The 26446-nt window shown below is 44.9% G+C and overlaps 1 protein-coding gene across 1 annotated transcript in view; it reads left to right on the top strand.

Moving 5' to 3' along the window:
* Nucleotides 1-26044, top strand: part of DRD4 (dopamine receptor D4) — a 51911-nt gene extending 25867 nt beyond the window's left edge. The window contains exons 2-4 of the mRNA XM_066619541.1: nt 2309-2421; nt 5733-6286; nt 25842-26044. Coding sequence (XP_066475638.1) covers nt 2309-2421; nt 5733-6286; nt 25842-26044 — 870 coding nt within the window. The remainder of the gene's footprint in view (nt 1-2308; nt 2422-5732; nt 6287-25841) is intronic.
* Nucleotides 26045-26446: the final 402 nt, after the last annotated feature.

Raw genomic sequence — 26446 nt, 5'->3', positions numbered from 1 at the left:
TAAGTCGGAGGAGAGTCAGGATCCAGGCCAGAATGGGGGATAGGATCTGGCACATGCTGCTGCCACCGAAACCCACCTCCTCCCACTTCTGAACTGTCCCCGAAGCACCCATGACCTGCCCCCCATTTTACACATTCTGGTGTGGCCTGGGTAGGTGATTGACAGGCATAGTGAGCCTCCAGACATTTTTCCCCAGCAGCTCTGGAGCACTCAGAGGAGTTGCTCTTTTCACACCACTGTAACTGAACTTGTGGCAACAGATAGTGGGATTTGCTGCTGTAGGCTCAGAATAAGACTGAGCCATTAATTAACAGGAGATTTTTCTAAAACCTCCTTTTATTTATTCATTTTTTATTTGTGTGTTTGTAGCCTGCTTACATGCTCATGGGTTCTTTAGCATTCAGTGTTAAACCCCAAATATATAAGCATAGCTTCAGTTGATGTAACAAGATAATATAAACTGGGTATACTAAACCCAAAACAACCCCCAGTTCTCACAAGCAGCAGCTGCTAGTGTGTCACTCAAATTTAGGGTTGGCAAATTTCTAAAACGGAACCTGCTGCTTTTCTTCCAGTCTTGCCATTTGTAAAGGTACCCGAGACTTGCTGGGGGAAAAGTCATTAGCTTTAGATAGGTTAGGCTGAGAGTGTCGTTTGCCCAAGACTTCCCAGTGATGCCTCATTTGCTGAGCAGCTAATTTTAGCTTGATTCTGCCACATGCAAAGCTGGCTCTCTGTCTTGTCACTACACTAGAGGCACCATATCAATGCTATCAGCCCTGGTCAGAGTGGGATGGATCCCTCTCAGGAAGAGAGCAGGGCAGGTCCAAATCTTACAAGTACACAACAGTTTCCTTGTTCTTATTAGTAGTAAGTTAATACAATATTAACTTACTACTGAAATAAAGGGAAGTTCCGCAGCAGCCATCGAGATACTCATACATAGATCAACAGTTTGGGGGGGACGGGACTTTTTATTTTAAACTGGCATTCTTTACATAATACAATCAGTAAAAATAACATAAGAGAAACACACTTCATTTATTCTCTTCATTGGATAGAAACCACGCAAGTCTTAGCTAAACCCTTGTGCACTGAGGAAACATGGGGTCTCTTGTGTTCCCTGCTAATGCGATGGTTAATGAGGCCATATGAAACCCGATTTTCTCCGCTCTTTTGCAGTGGTATTAACCTTCCCCTAACCTGACTCTGAAGTCAGGCTTCAGTTAAGGCTAGTTAACGCAAGTTAAGGTTAATGAAGCTGTGGCCTATGAGGTGCGAATAATCCACCTGTGTGGACGTCATCCCAGGGGGAGATTTATAGCAGCAGCAAACCAGGGATTATTGGACATCAGCAAAAGGTTTTGTGATTTATTTTCTTTCTAGGACAATCCTAGATTTTGCAGACACGTCTGAAATCTCCTATTAACGTACATTAAGGTGACAGTCAGAAGATTCTAGGTTGCTTTTATTCCATCAAGAGTTGGTGCTTTGAACTGCTCATTGCTTGGTTATGCAGGAGATCTTGTGTGATTGGAGCTGAACCAGGGTGGAATGGGCAAGGGAGGAGGTCAGAATTATTATCTCAGCATCTGCTAGTATTGATGATCTCCTTTACCCCGTTGTATACACTTTCTCTGGACAGATCTCTACTTTTTCAAAGCAGTTGAGATCTGAAGTGGTTCATACCCAAAGTGTGGGTAAGTATGGGAAAGTGGCACTTTCCAGTGCCAGTGTAGCCTTGTCAATGGGTATGCACTGCGTCCTGCAGTGGGGGGGACGGGACAGTCATGAAGTCCTCCTCAAGATAAGAGAATGATTGTTCCCTTACCTTGGTACTGCATTACAGTTGCATTGGTAATGGAAAATCAAATAGGATTTTGCCTTCAATAGCTTTAAAATGACCAATGAAGCAAAAAGCACAGAAGCCACAGCTTCTTTTGTCTGTTGTTACCCTGTTCATTTCATTCACCTCTTTCTTTGTCACTTGTTGTGTCAGCAGGACTTCAGGTGTGATGGACAGCAGGCATGGAGAAGGCAGTTTTGTCCCCAACCAGGGATGGAAGTTTGCAGCAACCTCATGCTTGCTCAATTGTTTCAAACCTCCTAGCTGCAACTTGGTAACCTTAGTGGTGGGCATTCAAAATAATCAGCCTTTAAAAAGGACCTTCTTAGGGAAAAAGTAGTAAGCCAAGTTTAGAATCTATTTAGGCCTGTGATTGTGGACCTGGTGGTGAGAAGAAGAATTTAAACAATGGCTTGTACTATCAACATGTACTTATGGCTGATGGCCTGTTTTTATCTTCAGTTCCAGGGAGGCATGTGGTCCTTGAGTACAGTCCTATGTGATGCCTTGATGACAATGGACGTGATGCTGTGCACAGCCTCAATTTTCAACCTTTGTGCAATCAGTGTGGATCGGTAAGCATCCCCCTTTCCTGACTCGTTGTGTGAGGATTTCCCTGTTTTGTTTGATCCCTCTAGGACAGGGGTACCCAAACCCTGGCCCTGGGGCCACTTGCAGCCCTTGAGGCCTCTCAATGCAGCCCTCAGGGAGCCAGCAGTCTCCAATGAGCCTCTAGCCCTCTGGAGATTTGTTGGAACCCGCACTGGCCTGACGCAACTGCTCCCAGCGTGAGGGCGACTGTTTGACCTCTTGCGTGAGCTGTGGGATGAGGGCTCCCTCCACTGCTTGTTGTTTCACATCTGTGATGCAGTAGCAGCAGCAAAGGAAAGGCCAGCCTTGCTTTGTGCCAGGCCTTTTATAGGCCTTGAGCTATTGCAAGACCTTCATTCATTTTTATAAGTTCATCTTTAATGTATTCATTTATGTAAACTTATGTAAATTTAATCAAATTTGAAATGTAAATTAATTCTTTTTTCCCCCGGCCCCCGACACAGTGTCAGAGAGACAATGTGGCCCTCCTGCCAAAAACATTGGACACCCCTGCTCTAGGATACAAATAGGAACAAATAATAACAATAATCAACCCTTCTCCATTTGCCTGGCTGCTCTGCATCTGACCTGGGTTTGAAGCAGACCATCTCAGGTTCAAGTCTCACCCTCATGTTACCATCTTGTAGTAGATAATAATTTGTATTGATGGCCCAAAATTACAGTAGATTTTTTACACATATTTACACAATTTTACAAAATTACGCACTACACTTCACCATGATGCTCAAGGACAGCAAAGGACAGCAAAGATTGGGAACCTCAAGAGCTTGTACACTAAGTGCTTTGACAATGAAATAATAATGTACAAAAGGTATGAATGGTGTATACTAGAACCAGAATATACACTGCATAGATGCTCTTACCTTAAGTGTGTATGTGAGTGTCATTCTTTATGAAAAAGAGAATTCTGTATGAAAACTGGCTCTCAGAGGCACAGTGTTTACTGTACAGCTTGGAAGAAGTGGCTGTCTCTCAGTGTAATTCTGTGCATGTTTACTCAGAAGTCAGTTATATTGCATGGGAATTTCAGTCTTAGTATTTGGAGTGGTAACTGTAGCTTTGTTTGGCTAGAATAATGCCACTCAGCCAATAGTAAACTCTGTTGCCTTTGCTTGTTAATTGGCATAGTAAAGAGTAAAATGAGAGTGATTCTGGGTGGGAACTTGGGAAAGAGAGAGAAATATTTTATGCCCAGAATTAGCTTTCTTTCAATCAGAGAATCCAGGGCTTTTTTTCCTTAGGGCAGTGGTTCTCAAATTCCCTTGGAGTGTTTGGGCTGCTCAAAGTGTTTTTAGGGGTGGGGGAATGGCAGCAACACGATTGTGCCTCAGCTGGAGACAGCTACTTTTTTAACCTACCTCTGTCAGCTCTGGCCTCTGGGGTGTGTGTGGGGCTCCCCCACACATGGGGGAGCATGGCTCTGCATAGCTCCCCGCAACTCAGAAAAGCTAAAAATAGCGATTGCGACCCACTTCTGGTTCGCGATTGCAAAACCAGAAGTGGGTTGTGATATCTATTTTTAACTTTTCTGCGGCGTGGGGCATTCTGCAGAGGGATTTACGGCTTCCCAGACAGACACACAGACACCCCTACCTGGAGACCGGTTCTGGCAAAGGTAAGTTTCCAAAAAAAACATTTTGTCCCCAGGGGCAGCACCTGCCCCTTAAGGGGACAGAGACAGGGCTTCCCTGGCTGGGGTGTCACAGTGCCCCAGTTTGAGAACCTTCCTTAGCGAGTTGCCACGCAGTTAATTTTAGTTTGATCTGACCAGATTTTGTTTCTTGCCTCAAGATTTTTCTTAGCTCAGCTTCATTTTTCCGCAGTGAATGATGTTAAATGATGTCTGTTTGTATTTAAATATTTCAACAAATGCAAACACCAAATAGCCAGTGCCTTTTTTCCATCCAGTAGAAGTGAAAATCCTGAATTTCTGCTGTAAAGATTATGGAGACAAAATAGAAATGTTGGGAATTTGTTTTGCTAAGCTCATTCAATTCTTACAGCCAGACTTATGCTGATTTTCAAAGTTAATTAAGATATATACACCTGATCAATGATATGTGACTTTAAGCCTACCCACTACATTTCTGCATAGCCGTAAAGTTGGCTATTAAAGGCCTCTTTATACTTTTAATGGTGAGAATCACTATCAGTTCTCTGCTAACTGTAGTTGCAGCCCAACTTTACTTTCTGTGCAGTGGAAGTATTCTCTAGATTTTTTCCTGTATGTGTTGTTTGTAACTTTCAGTTAAAATAAGCCAGAGGAAATGTTAAAATGCGCTCAGTTAATTTGAGCAAGACGAACTGAGAATTAAAGAGCAAGTATTTAGGCATCTGTTACATAAGACCATTAGAGGTATATAGATTTGAGGAAGAACTTGTAGCTCATTTAGTACAACCAATATATTGGTAAGGATTTAATGATATTTCAAGAGGCAAATCATTGCATGTCAGTGAAATAATAGATTGGAGGACATATTTATACAGAGGATTAGTAACCCTGCTGTTAGCTACATCTCAGTTACAGGCTCCAGGTATTAATCCAGAATCCATGTACATAATCCATTGATGTTTAACATGCATCATCTGCCTTGTGAAACCAAGTGCATTTTGTAGTTGAGATTTAGACAAAGAAGTCAAACTGCAAGCTTCCAGGCTGCAGTTAGACTAGACTAGATAGACTAGTTTACCAACTGCTTATAGTGAATTCTCAGGACCAGAAATTATTCCTCCTATAACCTCCACTACAGAAACTCTTTACATCCACAAGGAAATTCCAGGTGCTTTAGCCAGCCTGCAGTGGCTAAATATCATTCACAGGACACAATGGCTTGGTTCCCACTAGTGTTTACTTGATATCTTCTCCACAGTTGATTACTGTCCATTTGATGTCTAGTGGCTGAATGTTTGAATTGACTTAAAAACACTGTATTTCAGGTGATCGGAGGCAATAAAGTTATAGTGAGATCTGATCTGTAATCACACAGTCAGCCCAATCACACATTGATATTGGGTTATGTAGGCCTGGATCATTCAGTTATCTAAACAATGGTTTAGAATGATCATGAATAAAAGTAAGCCTGCTGAAGTTTCTGAGGAAGTTGGAGCTTGGGCACTGAAGGCTGTTGTGGCTCCATCTCATAACAACCTACCATGATTTCTCATGATGTCTAAATATGGCCACATAGAGCCTGAGATGCTCTAGTTCAACTTTGTGAATTGGGCCAGATCGAAGAAGGAGTCTAACAGCTCTATCTTGTTCTCTGTCACCCAGGTTCATTGCTGTCTCCATCCCACTGAACTACAATCGCCGGCAAATTGACCTACGGCAGCTGGTCCTCATCTCCACCACCTGGATCTTTGCTTTTGCTGTGGCCTCCCCAGTAATCTTTGGCCTCAACAATGTTCCAGACCGTAACCCCACTTTGTGTCAGTTAGAGGATAACAACTATATTGTGTACTCCTCCATCTGCTCCTTCTTCATTCCATGTCCTGTCATGCTGGTCCTCTACTGTGCCATGTTCCAGGGACTGAGGCGCTGGGAGGAGGCTCGGAAGGCCAAGCTGAAGAGCAGCATCTACTTGGGCAACAGGAGGTTGTATTGTCCACCACCCCTAATTGAGAGGAACCAGACTGAGATCAAATTGGAGGAACACAACCTGCATGCTCACTCTGAGCAGTCTTTTCCCAGGGATTACGTGAACAATGGCATTCAGACTGTCTCCTGTCCACACCTCAGATATCTGCCACATCCAGGACTCAAAAGGAAACCAGCTAAAATCAATGGGAGGGAAAGGAAAGCCATGAAGGTTCTACCAGTTGTTGTTGGTGAGTGCACAATATTCAGTGGTCAACATGATGGTGTATCATTAGGCGGTGGGTTAAAAACAGAAGGTTTCAAAAGGCCTTAGGAGCTAGGTCTTAAAAGACTTGGAATACTGCTGAGGACTGAGGCCATGCTATACAGACTCTCATAGATGTCACTGTATACCAGTGGTTCCCAACGTTTTTTCACTTGCGTACCCCTTGGCAATTGTACCCTTCATATTAGCCCTGCAAGGCGTTCTAATGTCAGCCCTGCAAGGTATTCTAATACAGACCTGTCTTTTTCTGCCATTATTCAGTTCTTTTTCAAGTACCCTTAAAGGTCCTGGCAAGTACCCCTGGGGGTTACACATACCCCAGGTTAGAAATCACTGCTGTGTACAATCCATATATTTTTCATCTTGAGAGGCAGTGAGTTTATTCAGTATATTGTCATCAGCCTTTTCATTTTATATTAAAACAAGCCACTGCTTAGTTCCTAATATAAATGTCTAGTGGCTCAAACCTGTCTGAAAGTCGCATCATCTGCCCTAGAAATCCATACCTCCAATTCCAGATGTCTGTGAGTTTCAGGTAGCAAGGGGATAAACTTTGCCTATGCTCAAGTCATTCTCAGTTTTTGTTATTTCATAGGACTGAGTTCTGCTTCAGATTGCTGCACAATCCTTATCTCAGGTGTATACATTCTCCCTTTTCTGTATTTGCAAAGTGAGGAGACTGAGAGATAGTGCCCTTGCCGTTGTTGACTCCATGGCTGAGTTGTAACTTAAATCAGCTACTGCATCACAATTCCTCTGAGTGGTGCATTCAGGCTCTGGAAGAACACATGAACATTGGAAGTAATTTCATAATTCCAGGATCCAGAATCTTTGGTCATGTACCCCTCAATAAACACACAAGAGAAGTTACTTGGAATAAAAATTGGGCCAGTTTATGGAAAAGCCAATCACATACTTGAGCAACCTAACAGCAGATCCAGCCTCACAACTCTCCCCTCTTTAGTGCAGGCATCTAACCTAGACAGCCAACAACCATCTATTCCCCTCTTGAGTGTTCCCACTCAAGAGAGTATTTGAGTGTTCAAAGCTGTGGCTCATCAGTTGATGTCCTGAGCTTCTCTACACCAACCCCAGAGGTCAAGAAAGCTGCACTGCTTCCCCCAAGCCAGAAAGCCTTTGAGGCATTGTCGCTGGCATTGACCTCACAGCTTGGGGCTCAGCTGAGCTGGAAGTAGGCAATGATGCAAGATTGCCAAAGATCAGAAGATGCCTTACCCCACCTCATAGCAAGCAAAGGGTTCCACACTGTGGCACAGACTCCTTAGAAGAAATATTGCTTTGCAGTCCAAAGCAAGGTTGACTTTGTGGTCCAAGGGCTCACCAGCCAGCCTCCCTGAGCAAGGCAGCTTCTAGGAATAGATACTGGCTTACCCACTGACTTCTACTTACATCAGGGTGCACACCAAAATCCCTACTCCTGTGCCCCCTCCAGTGTTCACAAAACCTGACAGGTAATCACCCTGGCTACAATATAACCTACCAAACAAAAACAAAAAGTCAGTGCTAGGTGAAAAAACTGCCAACGAATACCAGTCGGGGGACAGCAAAAAATTTCTGCCCAGCTCCACAAACAACCAGATAATCTCAGACTGAACAATGGGAGGGTTGGTGGGGGTCAGCCAGGTGAAGCACATTGAGGCAAAGAAAAACAACCTGGCTAATGGCTGAAAAAGCCCATCTGCAAGAAACTGAGCATCCAGTCGGATGCCAGAAGCAACCCACCCTGGCCCCCTGTGTTGGCAGGTCTGGGCAAGGGATCTGCTTGTGCAAAATGGAAACAGCAGGGCAGCAAAACTAAAGGATTCTTAAAGTGTCTTAACTGTGCCTAAACTAAAAGGAGGGATGTGGCTTGTAGGAGAATAAAGTGTTGCTGTAAAGTGTACCCCCATTCTGGCAGTAATTTGGGGCCTTACAAAACAGACTGAAAGTATTCTCCCATTCAGAGTGAGGGCACAAAACATTGCCTTCAATCCAGATGGGCTTTCTGATATCATGTAGCCAAGTCTGGATATGTGGCAGCAGTGCTTTTTTTGTAAGAAAAAAGGTGCAGGAACTCACAACTTGTCTGTCTGTCTGTCTGTCTGTCCATCTATCCATCTATCTATCTATCTATCTATCTATCCATCCATCCATCCATCCATCCATCCATCCATCCATCCATCCAATCTCCTGCCCTGCCCTGCCCCCCATCTGAGTAGACATGCATAGGATTGGGCTGTCAGTCTCCACATCCCCTTCCCCCTAGCTACTTTTTCTACACATGGGGAAAAATACTATACAGGTGCACTTGTAGCGTGTGGTATGTAGTGTGGCACTACTTCGAGGAGAGGAAGCAGTGAATGGATTCTGGAAAATGGTTTACATGAGTTCCATGTAGTAAAATTACTCTAAGTAACTGTGGGAGTAAGAACAAAAAAGGAATTCTTACACGAGAGGGGTCCTTAGGTGCACAGAGAAACAGCTATGTTTGCAAACAAGCGATTAAATATGGTTTAATTCAGGAATCAGAATACTCTGAGTCTTTGGGAAGGCGCTTGGCATGCAGTTGTATGTTCTTTGCTGCCCTGAGCAGCTGCTGTGCATTGCTGGAGAGGAGCTGCAAATGCTGGCTGTTGGAGGGCATGCTTGTGGGGGAAGGACGAGGAGGATCTCTGGCAAGGCTGGACAGCACGTTGTACACATGGAGAATCCCTTTTCACCTGCCCTTAGCATGTGAAAACGGGTGCAGATATATATCTCTGCCAGGATTAAGAGCCCAATCCTAGGTATGTCTACTCTGAAGTAAGTCTCGTTCTAGTCAATGGAGCTTACTCCCAGGAAAGTGCCTAGGATTGCAGCCTAAGAGCCCAATCCTATGCATGTCTACTCAGAAGTCCACTTTAGTGAATGGGGCTTACTGTGGATAGGATGGCAGCCTCAGGGCCCAATCCTGTGTCTGTCTACTCAGAAGTCAGTCCCACTAGAGGCAGTGGGGCTTCCTCCCAGGAAAGTGTGGAGCCTCAGAGCCCTTCCTCTGCCTGTTCACTCAGGCTGCAAGGCTATGACACTTTCCCTGGGAGTAATCCCCATTGAACACAATGGAACTTACTTCTGAGTAGACATGCATAGGCTTGGGCTCTCAGGCTGCAAGGCTATGCACCCTTTCCCAGGAGCAAACCCATTGAGCACAATGAGACTTACTTCTGAGTAGACACACCTAGGCTCTTGCTGCAGATTGGCACGGGGGCTGCACCAGCTAGCTTCCTTTCCCTCCTCCTTCACCAAGCCAGTACCTGGGCGTTCCATGGGTGCCACAGCCCGTCTCCCTGGCTGGCTGTCCGTCCTCCTCCTCGGCGTCGGCACATGTCCCCCGCGCCCTCCACCGGCTTGGAAGCTGCGCGGGGAAGCAGAGCATGGGGGGAGGGGAGGCGGGCTGGGCTCAGGCGAGAGTTTGGGGATGGGAGCAGGAGGGGGTCATTGTGCGGTCAGGCAGGGGCCAGGCGCCCGCCCATCCTGCACCACCCAGCACCCACCCAGCGAATGCCTCTCTTTTGCTCCCCCCCAATGCTTCCAAAGGAGAGGGGCCCCTGCAAAAAGGTGCCGGAACTCTGTCCCCCCGCTTTCCATTAGAAAAAAAGCCCTGTGTGGCAGCATGCTAACCACATGTTGCCTAATTAAAAACAGTTGCACCAAAGCAGCTGCTGAGAAGGACAGAGAACTGGAGTGAAACAGCACAAAAAAGGCGAGCTTTTGCTCTTTTGGAGACTGTTTTGAATCAACAGTGTGCAGCTGTGAAAATTTGACTTAGTCCTAGCCTGAATCTCACTATGTGACAATTACAGAGAGGGCCTACTACACTTTTTACTACTGTCCTAGTAGAACTCCTGCCTTGGTCTGCTTAGTCAGGTAGCGTATCCCAGCTTTATTGTTAAGAAGATCTTTTAAGTGATGAGCAGCAGGAATCTTTATACAGGCAGCTTTTTTAGATGTTCCTGTCATGCTTAATCTTTTTGCATGATTCATACCTTTGGGAGCTCTGTAGACTCCCCCTTCCAGTTTTGGAGTACTAGTCTCAGATACAGGAGAGGAACCAAGCATCCCACCCTGTCATGGCATTCCAACAGATATGCTAACCTGGCTCCTCTGCCAATTGCTCTGAGAATCCCTTGTTAGTCCATTCATGTCCCACAGAGACTCCCTGCTATGTTGAGGAGCAGGGGAACTTGTTCTGTTCTTTGCAGTAATCATGTTAGCTCTGCTCTGCTGACAGTTGACAAGGATGAAAAAAGATATGGGTGTGCCAAGCTTTCAATTTTTTTATTTACATAATGACAAGATAGTATAATTAGTAGTAGGTTATTGAGTACCCTTGATAGCCAATTGTGTGCAATAATATCTTCGATACAGCATATTCCAGTCTTTTGTGGCTGTGAAGTAGGCTCTATGTAGCTGATTCCATTAATTTAGGCTGCAATCCTATCCACACATACCTGGGTGTAAGACCCATTGAAGTCAGTGGAGCTTAGTTCTGAGTAGACATGCATTGGATTGCGCTGTGTCATGCAGTAGGATATGAAGTACCAATTTGTATTACTTTTTTTTTTGCCAAAGGGTGCGTTAAATTTCAGTCTGCCTATTATGACATTTAAGTGCCTGGAGAATATCAGACCACCTACAAAGAAATGGGGTGCTCCAGTGAGCTGATCATTGGTCATACACATGGAACTATCGCACTTGCAAGGACTGCCACATTCATGTTAATGAAGGGGACAGCCTGGTGCATGCAAAGGGGTGTGCACTGCTTCCTCTTCAGTTTTCTGTACTGTGCATATGATGGCCCAATCCGATAGGTGTGTTATACTGGCAAAACACATTTGTGGCTGTCACATGGGTGACACTGGCAGAGTGCACGGCCTGGCCTTCCCACAAGTGGCAAGTAGCCAGGTCCATGTGAAGATGGACTGAGGATGTCCGATGGTGCTGATAACACCACATAGGGGATCAGAGGGAGACAGGGAGGGTGTGGGTGAAAAAGGAAGGAGACGGGCAGGGTGGAGGGTGGTTCAGGTCTGAGAAGAGAGCAGATTTGGTGGCTGTGGCACTCATCCACCAAATCCTAACCCCCATCCTGGGTCTGATCCACCTTCATGTGTCCACAATATGGACTTGCAGGTCTGAGGTTGACCCATGGCAGCAGCTGGGGCTTGTCCTGGGGCAAGGGAACAAATGTTTCCGTATCCTGAGGAAAACATGCTGAAACACTCCAGTGGGATACAACAGACGCTGCGTTGGTGTCACTGCATTGCCACGCAGGGAGTTAGGGTGGATTGGTGGCTTTGGATTGAAGCAATGGATAGATAAGAAATATTTACATTTTGGTCTAAAATCCAAGGGTTTGTATCCACAGTATAATTGGAAGGAGTATACAGGTTGAGTCTTGGTATCCACGAGGGTTCTGTTCCCAGAACTCACATGGATGGCAAAAATCGTGTTAAAGGAAATCCATTTAAAAAACCAATGTCCCTTTGCTCAGTGATTTAAAAACAGCCTTGCTGACTTTTGTAATGCAAGACAAAAGTATCAGGCAGGCAATCATTCTCTCTCCTGATGCTTAGAAAGGCTTCACTCTGAGGCGGTGACCCCTCCCTTCACCAGGAGCCACAGTACAGGGAAGGAATGGAGGAGGTGATAATCACTTCCACTTAGCACTCTTTCACCTGCTCAGGGGGAAGGGAGGGGTCACTTACCTCAAACTGAAGCTATTCTGAGCACCTGGAGAGAGAATGATTGATGGATGGTCTGCCAGCTGCCATCTCCCACATTAATGAGGCTATTGTTAAATGACTTTTTTCCTTTAGTTGAAAGGGCCCTGATCATTGCATTGAGATAAAATCGTGGGTGAAAAGTGGATAATTAGGTTATACCTGTATTTCATTTGCTTAAGGAATTGGTGTTGAAGAACTTGGGGAGGTGTTACATAGATTTTTTTTGTTCGATCAAAGTGTCCAGATAAAGGCCAGTTCAGACAATAGTTTAAGTCCAGAACCAACCCCACCTGATAACATACATGCATCTTCACAGCCTACCTTCTCCCCACACTTCCTGGTTAATTTCCCTAATTGCATGGGTGGATGGTTTATCTAAAGTATGCACACCGATGCACCTAGAGGAGGTTTAACATTCCACATTCCACAGTTCAAGCAAACTGCCACCTGTGTGATTAACCAAATTAACTGGGAAGCAAGAGGAGAGGGCATGTCTGCTATTCTGTGGGGCTGGTTCTTGACTTGAAGCATTATCTGAACCAGTCTACAAGGGGAAGGAAATAGGAGATATAAGGAGTATTCTTGGCACTCTAAACCGGTCCTCCATTATGGCAGGTGTTAATGCTCCCATGGCTGGGGGTTGCTCAGTGCTATGAATGCTGTCTGCATTATTTCTATAGCAACAACAGAGACGTCAGGTGTAGGCTGTATGTAGTGGGGTTGAGAGCAGCTTTTAATCCAGTGCTGCCTCTCAGTAAGAGGTATCTTGTCATATTAACAATGGCATGTTGTCCATGAACCCCTGCTAATTGCGTAAGAGGCACCTTTTCAAGTGGGTGCTCCTTTTTTTAGCAGGGGGAGAGTAACTGGCCCACCTCACCCCAGCAGTGTCTGTTCTAGTGGCTGTCTGCTGGTATTCTTTTGCATCTTTTTAGATTGTGAGCCCTTTTGGGACAGGGAGCCATTTAGTTATTTGATTTTTCTCTGTAAACCACTTTGTGAACTTTTAGTTGAAAAGCGGTATATAAATACTGTTAATAATAATAATTAGTTTCAGCAGATTTGCCCAGATAGTTGGTGCTAAAAACACAAGCCCCATTCCTTTCTGAGGACCAAATCTGCTGTTAATGGCTTTGAAGTCTTTGATCACCTTTACAACAACCCTATGAGAAGGGCAACTGTTACTCTTGTGTGACACATGGCAGAACTGGGCCTTGAACCTGGTCTCCCAGCTCTGCTTCTCACAGTACAGCCACTTTGTGGAGGCCTCTCAGAACTGTATGCTTGGGTACCTAAAAAGAAGAGGGAAACATAAAAGACACTGTGCCTTAGCAACCCAACCCTCCCTTCAGGTTTTCCCTTCAGCCAGGGGTGACCCTTTTAACTTGGACTGTCCCTGAACTGAAGCTAGTTGTTGGAGGGGTAAAAGGGATGTCATCTGACCTAGCTTTCCTGGCTCCTGTGCTCACAAACATACACAGACAAAGACATATAGCAGTGGTACTCAAACTTTTCTGGCCAGTGGCTCCCTTGACCCCCATGGCTGTTGGCCATGACTCCCCATCATGTTCCTGAGGGCTGGAAGTGACATCATTAAACAGGAAGTGGCCAGAAATATTAGCTTTATTAAATAAATTAAATATAATATTATAATATTTATTATAATATAATATTAAATATTAAATATATATTAACTATATTAATATTAATTATACTAATCATATCATTAATTAAATGCAGATCTTAAAAATATATTATTAATACACAGTAATATACATGCTTTATAAATGATCAGCTGCTGATCACTGTGGGAGACAGGATGCTGGAGTAGGTAGATTTTGTCTGGTCCAGGAGGACTCATTTTTTTCTAAACATTGTAAGCATACCAATAGAATTGTTTTATCAAATGAACTTTGTGAACAACCAGTCTGACCAACATTACACACACACACACGCACCCCTGTGGACCTGAATCCAACTAGTCATTTCTCCCATTCTCCTTGGATAGGTTTGAACCCTTTATTAATTTAATGAAATTAAATTTTTCCAGCAGCTGGTAGGGAAAACAAAAATAGACCATGAAAATATATCAGAGCTGATAAGGGTTTGGTTAGGAAGCTGATTTGTCTCCTATACTAGGAGATGCACAGCTCAAGTCTATGCATGTCTACTCAGAAGTAAGTCCCATCAGAGTCAATGGGGTTTACTCCCAGGAAAGTGTGGATAGGATTGGGCTGGCAATCACTTCATCAATGGCTGATAAGAATTCCCTTCATATAGCAAGATTCATCACTTTAAAAATATAGCCTCTCCTCTTCAGTCAAACAACAAGATTAATAAATCACTTTAAAAACAGTACCCTTTTTCTGCTTCTGGCCAAGTAAAGTGTGTGCTTGTCTCTCTCTTCCCCCTTTGCCAGCTGCATGGAAACAACTTTAAGGGGAGGGGGAGGAAAGCCGGAAGGTTTGGAGATCAAAAGGGGGGAGTGGAAGAGGGAGGGGGTTGAAAAGAGAGATTTCACTGTGATGAGAAGTGATCCCAGGCTGGGAACTAGGAACCAACCAGACAAGGATCAGCGAGGGTTAAGGACTGCAAGCCAAGTATGCTGGAAGAAGGCAGGGTGGCAGCAGCCACTCTTGCAGCTGAGCAACTCCCATTTCTTCTGCTTTAAAAAAAAAAGTGCAGAAGATGGGCAGAAGACAGGCTCCTATTCTGCCCAGGGGTGTGACTGCATTGCTTCTAGAGGACATCCCATGCCTCCCCTTTGAGTTCCTGGTGCCACCCTAAAGAGCCGCACCTCACAGTTTGAATAACACTGACATATAGCATTTAGCCAAGTGTGCAGCTTGTTAGAGAATGAGGAAGTAATTAGTTCCTGTCTTAATGAGCTCTTGTCTTAATGAGACAGGCAGATAAAAAATTTTTTAAAGGACTTATTAAGGAAAAAAAATACAGAAAATATACAAGGTTCAAATAGGCAAAAACAGGCACTTTATCTAATCTAATTTTAAGGCAAGATGAAATGAAATCCCAACAATCTAGACCAGGGGTGTCCAAAGTTTTTGGCAGGAGGGCCACATCATTTCTCTGAGGGGTGGGGCAGGGAGAACTAATTTACCTTTAAAATTTGAATAAATTTACATAAGTTTACATAAATGAATATATTAAAGATGAACTTATATGAATGAATGAAGGTCTTGCAATAGCTTAAGGCCTATAAAAGGCCTTTCGCAAAGCAAGGCTGGCCTTTCCTTTGCTACTACTGCTGCATCACAGACGTGAAACAACAAGCAGTGGAGGGAGCCCTCATCCAACTGCTCATGCGAGAGGTCAAACAGTCGCCCTCACGCTGAGAGCGGTTGCATTGGGCCAGTGTGGGCTCCAACAAATCTCCAGAGGGCCAGAGGTCTTTTGGAGACTGGGGGCTCCCTGAGGGCCATATTGAGAGGCCTCGAGGGCCACAAGTGGCCCCAGGGCCGGGGTTTGGGAACCCCTGATCTAGACCAGCAGTTTTCAAACTCTCTGGGAGTTTGACCCACTCTAAGTCCTTGTTGGGGGGGCAGCGGGGCTGGGGGGAAGGCAGCAATGCGATCCCCCGGGATCATGTCGCTTAGGGGGCTGCAGGGGCTTGGCTACACATACCAGAGCCTCCTGCAACCTCCCAGGGGACTGGGGAGCCCTGCACGACCGCCTGCAGAGCTCCCTGAAGCTTAGAAAGTGAAAGCGGATCACATCCTGCCCCCGAAAAACTGGAAGTGGAGTGTGATCATTCCACTTTCACTTCTAAAGCTTCAGGGAGCCCTGCAGACAGTCACGCAGGGCTCCCCGCAGCCCCGTGAGGCTGCAGGGAGCTCTGGTAAGTATAGCCAAGCCCCTGTCAGTACACATCCCATACTAAACCTTTCTCATGGATGTGCGGGTTGCAGAGGTAAAGATGATGGGGCTTTACAGGCTGACTAAGCCAAGCCAGCTCCATCTTACATCCAAATAGGAGCCTCTTATTAGGGCAAGGGAGGTCCCATTCAGCACACTGCCTTTTGTGCAGCACTGTTCTATGCAGAGTCATCTACTGAGTACTTCTTTGCAACATTGACTGGACCTCAAATTATGTGTCTTGTCTCCTCCTCCTCCTCCTCTTGTACGGTGAACTGGTACATATGAAAGAACTTGCTCTGTGGAGTGGCCCCCAAGTAAAGGCAGTGTGAACTGGCTTCCATGTGACAATCATATTGTGAGAAGTGACCCCAACCCTTTATCCAATAATCTGTCCCCTGTATTGGAATGGAATCTGTGATGTACCATTCCATCCTGCAGAGTTGGGGGACACCATAGGGCCAAAAAGGAGCTGGCTGGGTCAGCTAATTGGAAGGGGATGGAGTAAAGTGCAAAAAGGGGACCAGGAAAGAGGGGAAGTGATCAAGGGAAATCAGCCATGTGGAGAGATGCTGTGGGAGGAGGAAGAGAAGAAACTGATGGAAGGGCAACAAAGAGGAGAGAGAAAGGAGGATGAAGGGATCCCGGGGGGGGGGGGGTGCAAAGAGGGTTCCAGGGAAGGCAATATCCAATGTGTCTATTCCTGGCAGAGACCCATAGACCTAGAATCCTAGCACCAGCATCCTGTTGGCCAAGCTTGGTCATTGCATCTAGGATGTCAAGCCTGGGCAGGAGTCTTTTCTCTTCTCCCACCCTGTGCTGGGCTTGCCCTTTTCTCCTGCGCAACCCTGCCTTCTTGACTTGGTTGAACTCTGTCTCATTGGCCAGGCCTTGCCCCCAGGATCATTTGGGCAGATCAGTAGCTGCACTTTTGCACAACTTTGCGTTGAAACTTCACTAGCAAGGGGAGCAAGGGTTTGGGAGCAGGGAGTGGGAATGGTTCCTTTAACTGGCAGAAATATTTGAAATAGCCACACTGTACCTTTTGCCTCCTGCTTTCAGTAAAAGAATGTCTGACCTATTTTATTCAGGTCAAACTAAATTGTCGTATAATGAATCTTTGGTGCCTTAAAATCTTTCTCTATCCTGCCTCCCCTCCATAATTTGCTTTCCTGGAGGCTTTTTGGTTAAATGTGAAGGCCAAGCTTTTCACTGGCTTTCTGGGGCATTACTTACCATTGTAAGTGGATGCCCTCCTATTGAGCAGTGATGCATACCTTTCCGGTGAAGATCACTCAGCCTAAATGCCAGGGTTGAATAAGACTCCTGTGACCTGTCAGTCACAGTGTCTCTCTCATGAAGGAAGGGCCACCAGTCAGTCTCCTCTCAGACTGGCAGGATGAAGTATCCAGCTGTCAAGTCGTGCAAAACAGAGCCCCACTGCCCTGAACAGCTGTGCAGAAGGGGTGTTTTCAACATTGCAGATTCTCCCACCACTCCAGTAGGTAAACAGAAGAAACTGCACATGCTGAAATTCTCTTTTGTTCATGCAGGAATCATGTTCCAGTGATGAATCAGGTCATCTGCTTGCACTCTTTGGGTCTCCCCAAATGGCTGAGTAAAGTACTGGTACTGTGTGATTGCTAATGCTGACCCTGCTATAGTCACTGAATATAATTCCAGTTAATTTCAGAGAGGAGGCTTAAGGGTGGGTCAAAGCCCTGTTATTTTGTGGGGAGGCAGCAGCACAGCATTTTTAGTGGAAAACAAGATATATTGGTAACCCTCTCCTGTGAAAAACTTGGCCAAGTTTCATGGGGCTCAAAAAGTCCCTACTCATTTTTTCCGCATGGAAAAGGCATGGGGAAAATGGGGGTTGTGCTGTTTGCAATAGTACTAGTGATGACTGATAAGCACTAGACTAGTGTACCACCACTATACTACTTTTCTAAGTGGCTCTGCAAAAATAACATACCCATGGCACTCCCCCCAAATGCCACATATCAAGAAGCTCTCATAAAACTATATACAGTAATCAGTACATTACTTTCTGAGATTCCTGTAGACTGTGGTTTAGTGTTGATTTTGCAAATAAGGTTTTCTTCTTCCAAATACATTTAGTTGCCTTGTAGGTCACAGAGGGCTGTGGTATTACTTGCAGACATGGCAGCTTCTTGAGTTCAAGTCCAATCCTGCTTCATTCAGGGTTGAAAATATAGTTCTGGTTTGTTGAAGACAATTGACCTCTTAGCTTACATGAAGAAAATTCTGCTGGGGATTTGCGGCCAAAGTTGCCACAAATAAGGAAGAAGTTCCTTATTGCCCTGTTCTGTGCATCCCAGAGGTTATTTTGGATAACCTAGTCCTATAGTTCCCAAACTGTGAGCCATGGCTTGCTGGGGAGCCATGGAAACCAGCTAAGGCAGCTGTGGAATCCTTGTGTAAACACCTGGCACCCCATACAATGTATAGCAAGGGTCTCCAAACCCTGGCCCGGGGGCCAGATGCAGCCCTCAGCAAGCCTCTATCTAGCCCGCAGCCAGCCTCTGATCCTCTGAGGCCTCTGGCCCAGTTGACCAAACACAACCAGAGGTGTGCTTGTGAGGAGGGGGAATGGGGGTCCACTTAAGTGTGTGCTTTATTTTTTGGGCTGTGTTCGTGCTTGGAGAAGTCCTGGACATTTGAGCCCATTTATTCATTCATCTAAGTTCCATCTCTAATGTATTTATTTAAATTTTATTTTTAATTTTTTTTCCAGCCCTCAACACAGTGCCAGATATTTGATGCGGCCCTTTGGCCAAAAAGTTTAGAGACCCCTGAAGTATAGGATTGTAGCCCTAATGGGGAACTGCAGCCAGTGGCCCAGTAGGTCAAGGGAGCCGCCAGTTTAAAAAGTTTGGGAACTACTGGCCTAGTCTGCAATCCTGTACACCATTGTTTCTCACACATTTAGCACTTGGACCCCTTTTTAGAATGAGAATCCATCAGGACCCACCCATCATCAAGCAAGAAAATTTTTAACAATCCTAGGCAGAAATCCTACCCACACTTATCCAGGAATAAGTCCCATTTACTATCACTGTTGAAAGAATATACATAGTAGCTTGTTAAAAGTACAGGTCTGTAACTGTCCCATCACAAAAATGTTCCATCTCCCAATGCCCACTTTTTTGGCTAATTAACACATCCTTATCTCTAGAAACAACAGCTGTGGTGTACAAAGGAATAAACACAGAACTCCTTATCTATAGCAAGTAACCAACTTTATTGCTACAAACACTTATTCCCTGCATGTCCTCTTGTCCAGAGGCTTTCCCTCCCCAAAACTCCACATAACTTAGTGGGTAAAGGTCCAAAGCCTCCAGTCCAAGTCAGCTCCATCTCCCAAAGCACAGTCCAGTCCAGTCCAGTCCAGTGTTCTGCAGCAGAGTCCCTCCTCTATGTCCTCTCCAGCAGTGTCTCTTTCAGCAGGGTCCTGGCAGTGCTCTCTTCTATGTCCTCCAGCAGAGGCCCATAGCTCTTGGTCAGGGGTCTCTCTGGCCAGGTAGCATTTTGGCTCCTTCTGAAGCTACCTTTTATCCTTGGATGTCCTATTATCCAAATGCAGCTCAGCTGTGAGCTACCTCATTAGCTCATTCAATGTCCCATCAAGGTCAAATGAAGCTCAGGTGTCCATCCAGGTCTCCATTGGCCTTGATTGATTACAGCTGTGAAGCCAGCCCTACCCTTCCCAGAGCTGTCAAGTAGCTGTCAAAACATGGAATCGCTGTCAACACTACATCACCCACCTGATGATCTTCTGATCTTCCATTATAGTAACATTTCCCCAAATCCAGTCACATATCAAGTAGCATCAAGTCTAATATAGCATCAAGTCTAATATAGTAAAAATATTGAAATGAATGGGACCCACCTGAAATTGGCTTGCGACTCACCTGGTGGGTCCCAACCCACAGTTTGAGAAACACTGCTGTACACTCTTTCCAGGAAATATGCCCCACTGAATACAATGGAACTTTTCTGAATAGATATGCATAGGATCTGCTAGTCTCTCAAAATAAGAAAGGTTGTATTCAAGGACTTGTACTTAGAGGCAAGTGTAAGAGCTGACAGGATCTACTGGAGTCCTGATCTGTCTCCAGTTTTTGTTATGTAGGTTCAAGCAGAACTATTAGATCATCTTAATGTATCATACTTGTTTTTTTTTTAATCCCCAAGATGTACGATTTAGAGCTGGTTCAGACTAAAAAATGTGTCCCAGCTGTCTCTGGGGATGTATTTGCATGGAAAATGGAGTATGAGATACGAGTAGGATGTCCTGCTCCTATTCAGCTGCACCCATCTGGAAATAATCACAGTGTATATAGAGTTGGGAAAATGTACTAATACAACAATGGAAATATATTGAATGTGAGAATAAGTATTTAGGGGAGTACATGAGTCTCAGTATCAATTTTTTAATGAGCTAGACTGCCTTTCAGCCCTTGGATACACCATGTAAGTTCTGGTGTGAAATAGGATAAGAACGATCTCCTCGGTTACTTATTCTGTAAGAATAAAATTGATCAGTATATGGGAGGAACTCTGACCCCATAGTGACAGACGTTTCGCTACATATGGGCAGGAGGTCTGGTCTAGAGGGTGGAGCCTCCGTTAGCCCGAAGATAACATCTGAAGGTCACCAGCTCAAGGTCACCGGCAGCTCCCTGAATGGCGAGACCTTGAAGCAGCTGACAAGCTGAACTGAATTATTCCACCTGCTCTTTGGTGTGAGCGAAGAAATGTCTTGGCTACCGTTCAAGTGAGAGATGAAGGAGCTGCTTGTCAGCCAGCGTGGGAGGCAACTGGGGGCCAAAAGGGATACCAGACCATGAAAGATCCATCTGAAATGTTGTGCGGTTCTTGAAAGACAGAACCTTTCTGTTATTGTAAAAATCCCCTGCGGACAGTGGCGTCACTAGGGTTTGCGTTATCCGGTGCGGGATGCCAGTGCATCACCCCCCATGCAGTGGGTGGGGCAATACCCCAGGTGGTGGACATGGTGATGTACCATCACTCCGGCCCCACTGGTTTTTTGGTTGTACCTTTTGATAGAACAAAGAGAACACATTCTGCATGAAATTACGGATTGATTGATATATAACATGATGGTATTATTCCTCCAAATTATGATTTTAGTGATTTTGGTCACTAGTGGTGTCACACACACCCCCAGGGTGTCAACTTACTAACACCTTATTGCTGCCATTCTCAAACTTTTAGCACTGGGACCCACTTTTTAGAATGACAATCTGTGGTGGAAGTGATATCATTAGGCAAATTAAAATAAATAGGTATAATAAGTATAAATAATTAAAGTAAAACAAATAATTAAATAAGCAGAAGCCAGCCCTGTTCCACCAAGTGAATTTCCTCTGTAGCCTGCCTGCAGTAACACCCCCTCCTCCAAAACCAGTAAGGTTTTCAGCCCTACCCAGTGCCCAGTTCAATTTAAGAACATCTGTTTAAACCAGATCACTGTCAGGATCCACCTGGCTTTGCAAGTCTCAAAAAGTTCACCTTATCAGCTGAAGCCTCTGTTTTGATCCTTTTTAGTGGGGGGGGGCTGCCTTCTGGAGCCCTTGTTTAGCTCCAAGTGCATAGGATCAGGACCATTCTGGTAGCCTTGTATTCTCCTTCACCTGATCTTCCACAGCAGCCGAGGCACTCATGCGTACTCGTGAGGCTTAGTTTTGCTTTTCCTAGGACTCTATATATTCATCTGCTTGGAGGGAAGGACTTCCTTCTCAGATGTTTTTGGGGGCTGCATTCATTGGATCAGGACCATTCTGGTGTCCTTGGATTCCTCTCAGCCTGCCCTTTCTAAGGGCTAAGGCAAGTTTGCCTACTCATGAGTAAATGTGCTCACTTTCACTTTCCATAGGGCTCCATGCATTTTTTGTTCTCCAGTTTTTTGGCCATAACTTTTGATAGAAAGGAGATATTTCACTCAGGTTTTTTGCATTGCATTCTGCTCGAGATTCCACATCCAACGGTATATAATATGATGGGGTTACTCCTAACCACTGTGATTTTAGCATGTAACCCCCCCAGTGCGCGTCACCCCTTCTGTGCGCATCACCCGGTGCGACCTGCACCCCCCACACCCTCCTAGCGATGCCACTGCCTGGGGGGAGGGTTTAAAGACTATGTGAACCACCTTGAATAAAGTCAGAGGAATAATTCGATGACCAGAAAGGCGGTATATAAATACCAGTATTATTATTATTATTATTATTATTATATGGAAGAGGGACAACAATTCATGCTGCACACCCCATGGCACAACAAATAGTCACTCCAAGTGCATGTGGAAGCGGCTTACAGACTTTGCCAGTAATAACAAAACCAAGCAAAATTGTGTTTCTAGCACTGGCTGCCCACTGTTTGAATTAGACAGTCCAATCCCCTTATTGAATTAGCAGGCCTAAAATCACACACAGAAAGACAAGCTGTTCAAGGTCACAGGACTAGACACATTGGTGGAAAGGGTTTACATTGTGTGCCTCATAGAGCTGCAGGCCACAACTGTAAATGACTTCAATTGTAAATGACTTCAATTTTAGGACTAAACAGCCACAGTACTGATAATAAACATAGCCAGATCCTGCCAGTGAAGCATTCCAGATAAGTGGTAACACAGGAATCTATATCAATGGAGTGTTATGGTTGCTGGCCAGTCATTACTTTTGTTAAGCTGATTACTGCATAATAGCCCAAGTTGCCTTGGTGAAGTTTCCTTAATAGTAGCTAGTGATTGGGAGATGACTGAAGATCTCACATAAGCCTTAAGAATTAACCTCATCACTACTACCCAAGGCTAAGGGAAGAGGCTGATGTAAGAAGAGGTGTGTGAGTGTGAGTTAGAGAGAGAGACCTATCTGGTGTAGCAGATATGCTGACCTGCAAAGTGTTTGTGCTGCTTATACTCGTATACTGGTAAAGAAAGTATATATTGCTAAAAATGCCCTGTCTTCAGTGTGTTCTCTCCAAAGGAAACCAAAATCTGAGTAGCAGTACCCCAGAATTTCTCACCGCTTATGAACATGGGAAAACGCACAGTAGAAGAAATGTGTCATTGCCATATGCTCTGGTTAAAGAGCTGTGCCTGGTTTAGCTCTGGCTTAAAAATAACTTGCCTGTTCAGGTTCCATATACTGTAACCAATTTCACATATAAATGGCATTGCTGGCACTTATGTGTATGGCATTAACTTGCCATTGCTGCATCCTCTTAGGCCACAGATCTCCAATGTGCTAACATTACTAATACAAGATACCTATTATCTTTGTGACAAAAAGGGAATATCAGTGACCAGGTAATATCTGAATAAGGAAAGTTTCTGCTTGTAGCCATGTCCTTAGTCCCAAGTGCAAGGCCCCAGCTGTAACCAACTTTTAATTAGTGCATACCAGGCCTGGGAGAACTGTGGAGGAGGCCGCTTCACAGGGCCCTCAGATATCGTACCAAGTGGGCTTCAAGGCCAACCTGATTAACAACAGGGTTCAGCTGTGAACGTCTCAGGTTAGGAGGGGGGATTCCACCATGAGTAAGAAGGCTTGTGGCACGTCCACCCCTAGAATGTTCGGCTGGAACCGAGTTCTGATTGGTGGATGGGTCAGGAAACCTATAAAGGTGAGGGAGAAGAGTTTCCTTTGTTCTAGCTTTGTCTCTGGCTGAGGGGGCCTGAGATCCTTGACCATCCTGACGAGGGTGACCCAACTTGGCTGCAGCAAGATGGGTTAGATTGGACTTTGGAAAGCTAAGACTTTGTTGAGTGGTAGTTAGAGCTAGGAGTTAGTTGTTATTGTTTTATTAGTACTGGGTGTTGTATTGTATTGGTGTGCTCTTTTCTAAATTCCTAAAACCTTGACTGATGCAGTGCTGCCTGTATAACTATTCTTTGAACATTTATTCAATAAATCCTACTTATTACAACTGACTGGATTATTGGGACTGGAGAAGTTGGAGGGACTGGTTGTGGGAGATAATCCAGTGTGTCTGGGGTGGACCCTGGAGACCCAGTAGTGGGAGCCTGCTCCATAATTCAAGCCGAGCCCAAGGGGGGGTATAGACTGGAGTACGACTCAGGGGAGGGTTCCCCAAATTTGGCCTGGCTACCAGGACTGGAAGCTCTGTGATTTAAGAGCTATTTGGCAACTGGAATTGGAGAGACCCGTGGGGTGCCAAGTGACCATAGCGGTTTATGGCCACTTGATCACTCTCCAGGCAATAAAGAGATTATCCGGCCATTAAGGTGTGAGGTCTGGTTTCGTCACAATCTTGTGATGTTGTCCCCTAGCCTCTGCATTTAGAACCACCTTACCTTTCCCCGCTATGAATCAGTTAACAACTGGTTAGTTCTTTGTTATTGGACTCTGGTTGATTGCCCCGAGGTAGAGTGTCTGTACTTGCTTAGATTAGGACTGGATAGAATTAGAAAACCCATCCTTTGGACCTGAAGTCTGTCATCTACAACCACACCCTGGAAGGCCTGACCTTACCTTGTCTTTTCACCTCATCCTGATCTTCAGCCTATCTCATCTAGACCTGTTGAACCCGGTATTTGCCATCCTCTTACAACTAAATACTAAATCCTTGGGATTTACATGTTTGCTATTCAGCTTATGCTTTTGGTAAAGTTGGTTAACTAAACTTGTGAGATTAGCTAACTGATGTAGAGCCAGGGCCAGCCCACCCACGAGGCCAATTGAAGCAGTTGCCTCGGGCAGCAACTCAGGCAGAGATGGGAGGCACCCATCTCTGTGCTCCTACTTGCCTCCACTGCTCCTCCTCCTCCCCCCATTCTTTGGATCAAAAGCAAGCGGAAATGTGGAGGGGAGGGGAGGGAAGTGCTGAGCTAGAACATTGGCGAGCGAAAGGGGTAGAGGCCAGCACATCATTGTGTAAGGGGGGGCAGCATTTGCGTGCCGCCTCAGACATCAGGAGCTCTTGGCCTGGCCCTGCATACAGCCTGTGTGTCAAGAGCAGAACGAATATTGCATACATACGCACAGTTTCAACAAGATATGGAACGCTGAATGGAGCAAGCAAACTCAATTGTGTAGGACTAACACACTCAAGAGTGGGATGAGGTGGTCTCAGTTAAAGCAAGAAATTAGAATTCGTAGCTTCACACTTTGGAAATCACTAAGCTTTTCTTGAATTATGAATGAATCCAAGAAATTATGTATTCTTGGATGTGAATTATTATTGATCAGTTCAGCTTCTTCACAGCCTTCAGCCATTCTCCACCTGTAAAACTGATACACAGAGAAATCAGTGCCAATTGTCAGCTTCTATCCTGTTAGAAGTAACAGCTGGGGTAGAACTGTGGCATGGGTGGAACAAGTTACAACAATTCTCCACTTATGCTGTCGTTTCAGTCCTGATCAATCCTCTTCTACTGCTGATATTTAAAGTTAAAAACAGTGAAAACCTAAAGGTCATACTACACATTCAATGTAACATGTAGTTTGTCCCTTTGTAAGGCTCCAATCCTATACACATTTTTGTGGGAGTGGGGCTCGTGTGTTCAGTGGGGCTTAATTCTGAGTAAATATGCACAGGCTTGTGGTGCAACTGATTTTTGCATTCATGGTTAGCTGCCTTCTGCTGGGTTATCTGTGACCTCCTTGGGCAATGTAGCTTACTGAGTCTATATGGACTGGCAACAGCTCTCCAGGGTTCTTTTTCCAGCTTGAACTGGAAGCACCAAGGATAAAACCTGGGGCTTTCTGCATGCAAAGCAGGTACTGCACCAGAGAGCCACAGCCTCCCTTCCCTTAAATCACAGAGCTATGGCAGTTCTAACTCATTCCTTTTTCTTTCTCTCTCTGATAGGTGCTTTCCTCTTCTGCTGGACTCCTTTCTTTGTGGTTCATATAACCAGAGCTCTGTGTGATTCCTGCAACATCCCTGCTGAAGTCACCAGCATTGTTACGTGGCTGGGCTATGTCAACAGTGCCCTGAACCCCATCATTTATACTGTCTTCAACACCGAGTTTAGGAATTTCTTCCGCAAAGTTTTGCACATCTTCTGCTAACACACTGGACTCTGAATACAGAACAAAGTGTTGTACTGCACAGTGCAAAGAGCCAGACAATTTACCTTCTTTGTATAGTTTATTAAAGTTTTATTTCTTGCTACATTAGCATGTATTTTAGCCTTTTTGCCTGCTTTGGTGAAGAAGGATGCCACAGTAGTTTCTCTTTTGAAAGAAACATATCAATACAATATTATTTCAACTGCACAGATATTGTTTTCTAAAGTGCAATCCTATGCATGTCTACTTAGAAGTAAGTCTCATTGTGTTCTGTGGGGCTTACAGTCAGGAAAGCATGTATAGGATTCCATGGTAGCTGGTGAAATTTGGAGTTGGTGGAGCCAGTGTCTTTTGTTCATGCATAGCGTGCATCAATACAACAGTTGTAGTGGTTCATTGTAG

The sequence above is a fragment of the Tiliqua scincoides genome, chromosome 1, assembly GCF_035046505.1.
Source record: "Tiliqua scincoides isolate rTilSci1 chromosome 1, rTilSci1.hap2, whole genome shotgun sequence".
NCBI classification, from domain to species: domain Eukaryota; kingdom Metazoa; phylum Chordata; class Lepidosauria; order Squamata; family Scincidae; genus Tiliqua; species Tiliqua scincoides.
Note: the sequence above shows the minus strand (reverse complement) of the source record. Positions and strands in the feature narration are given on the sequence as shown.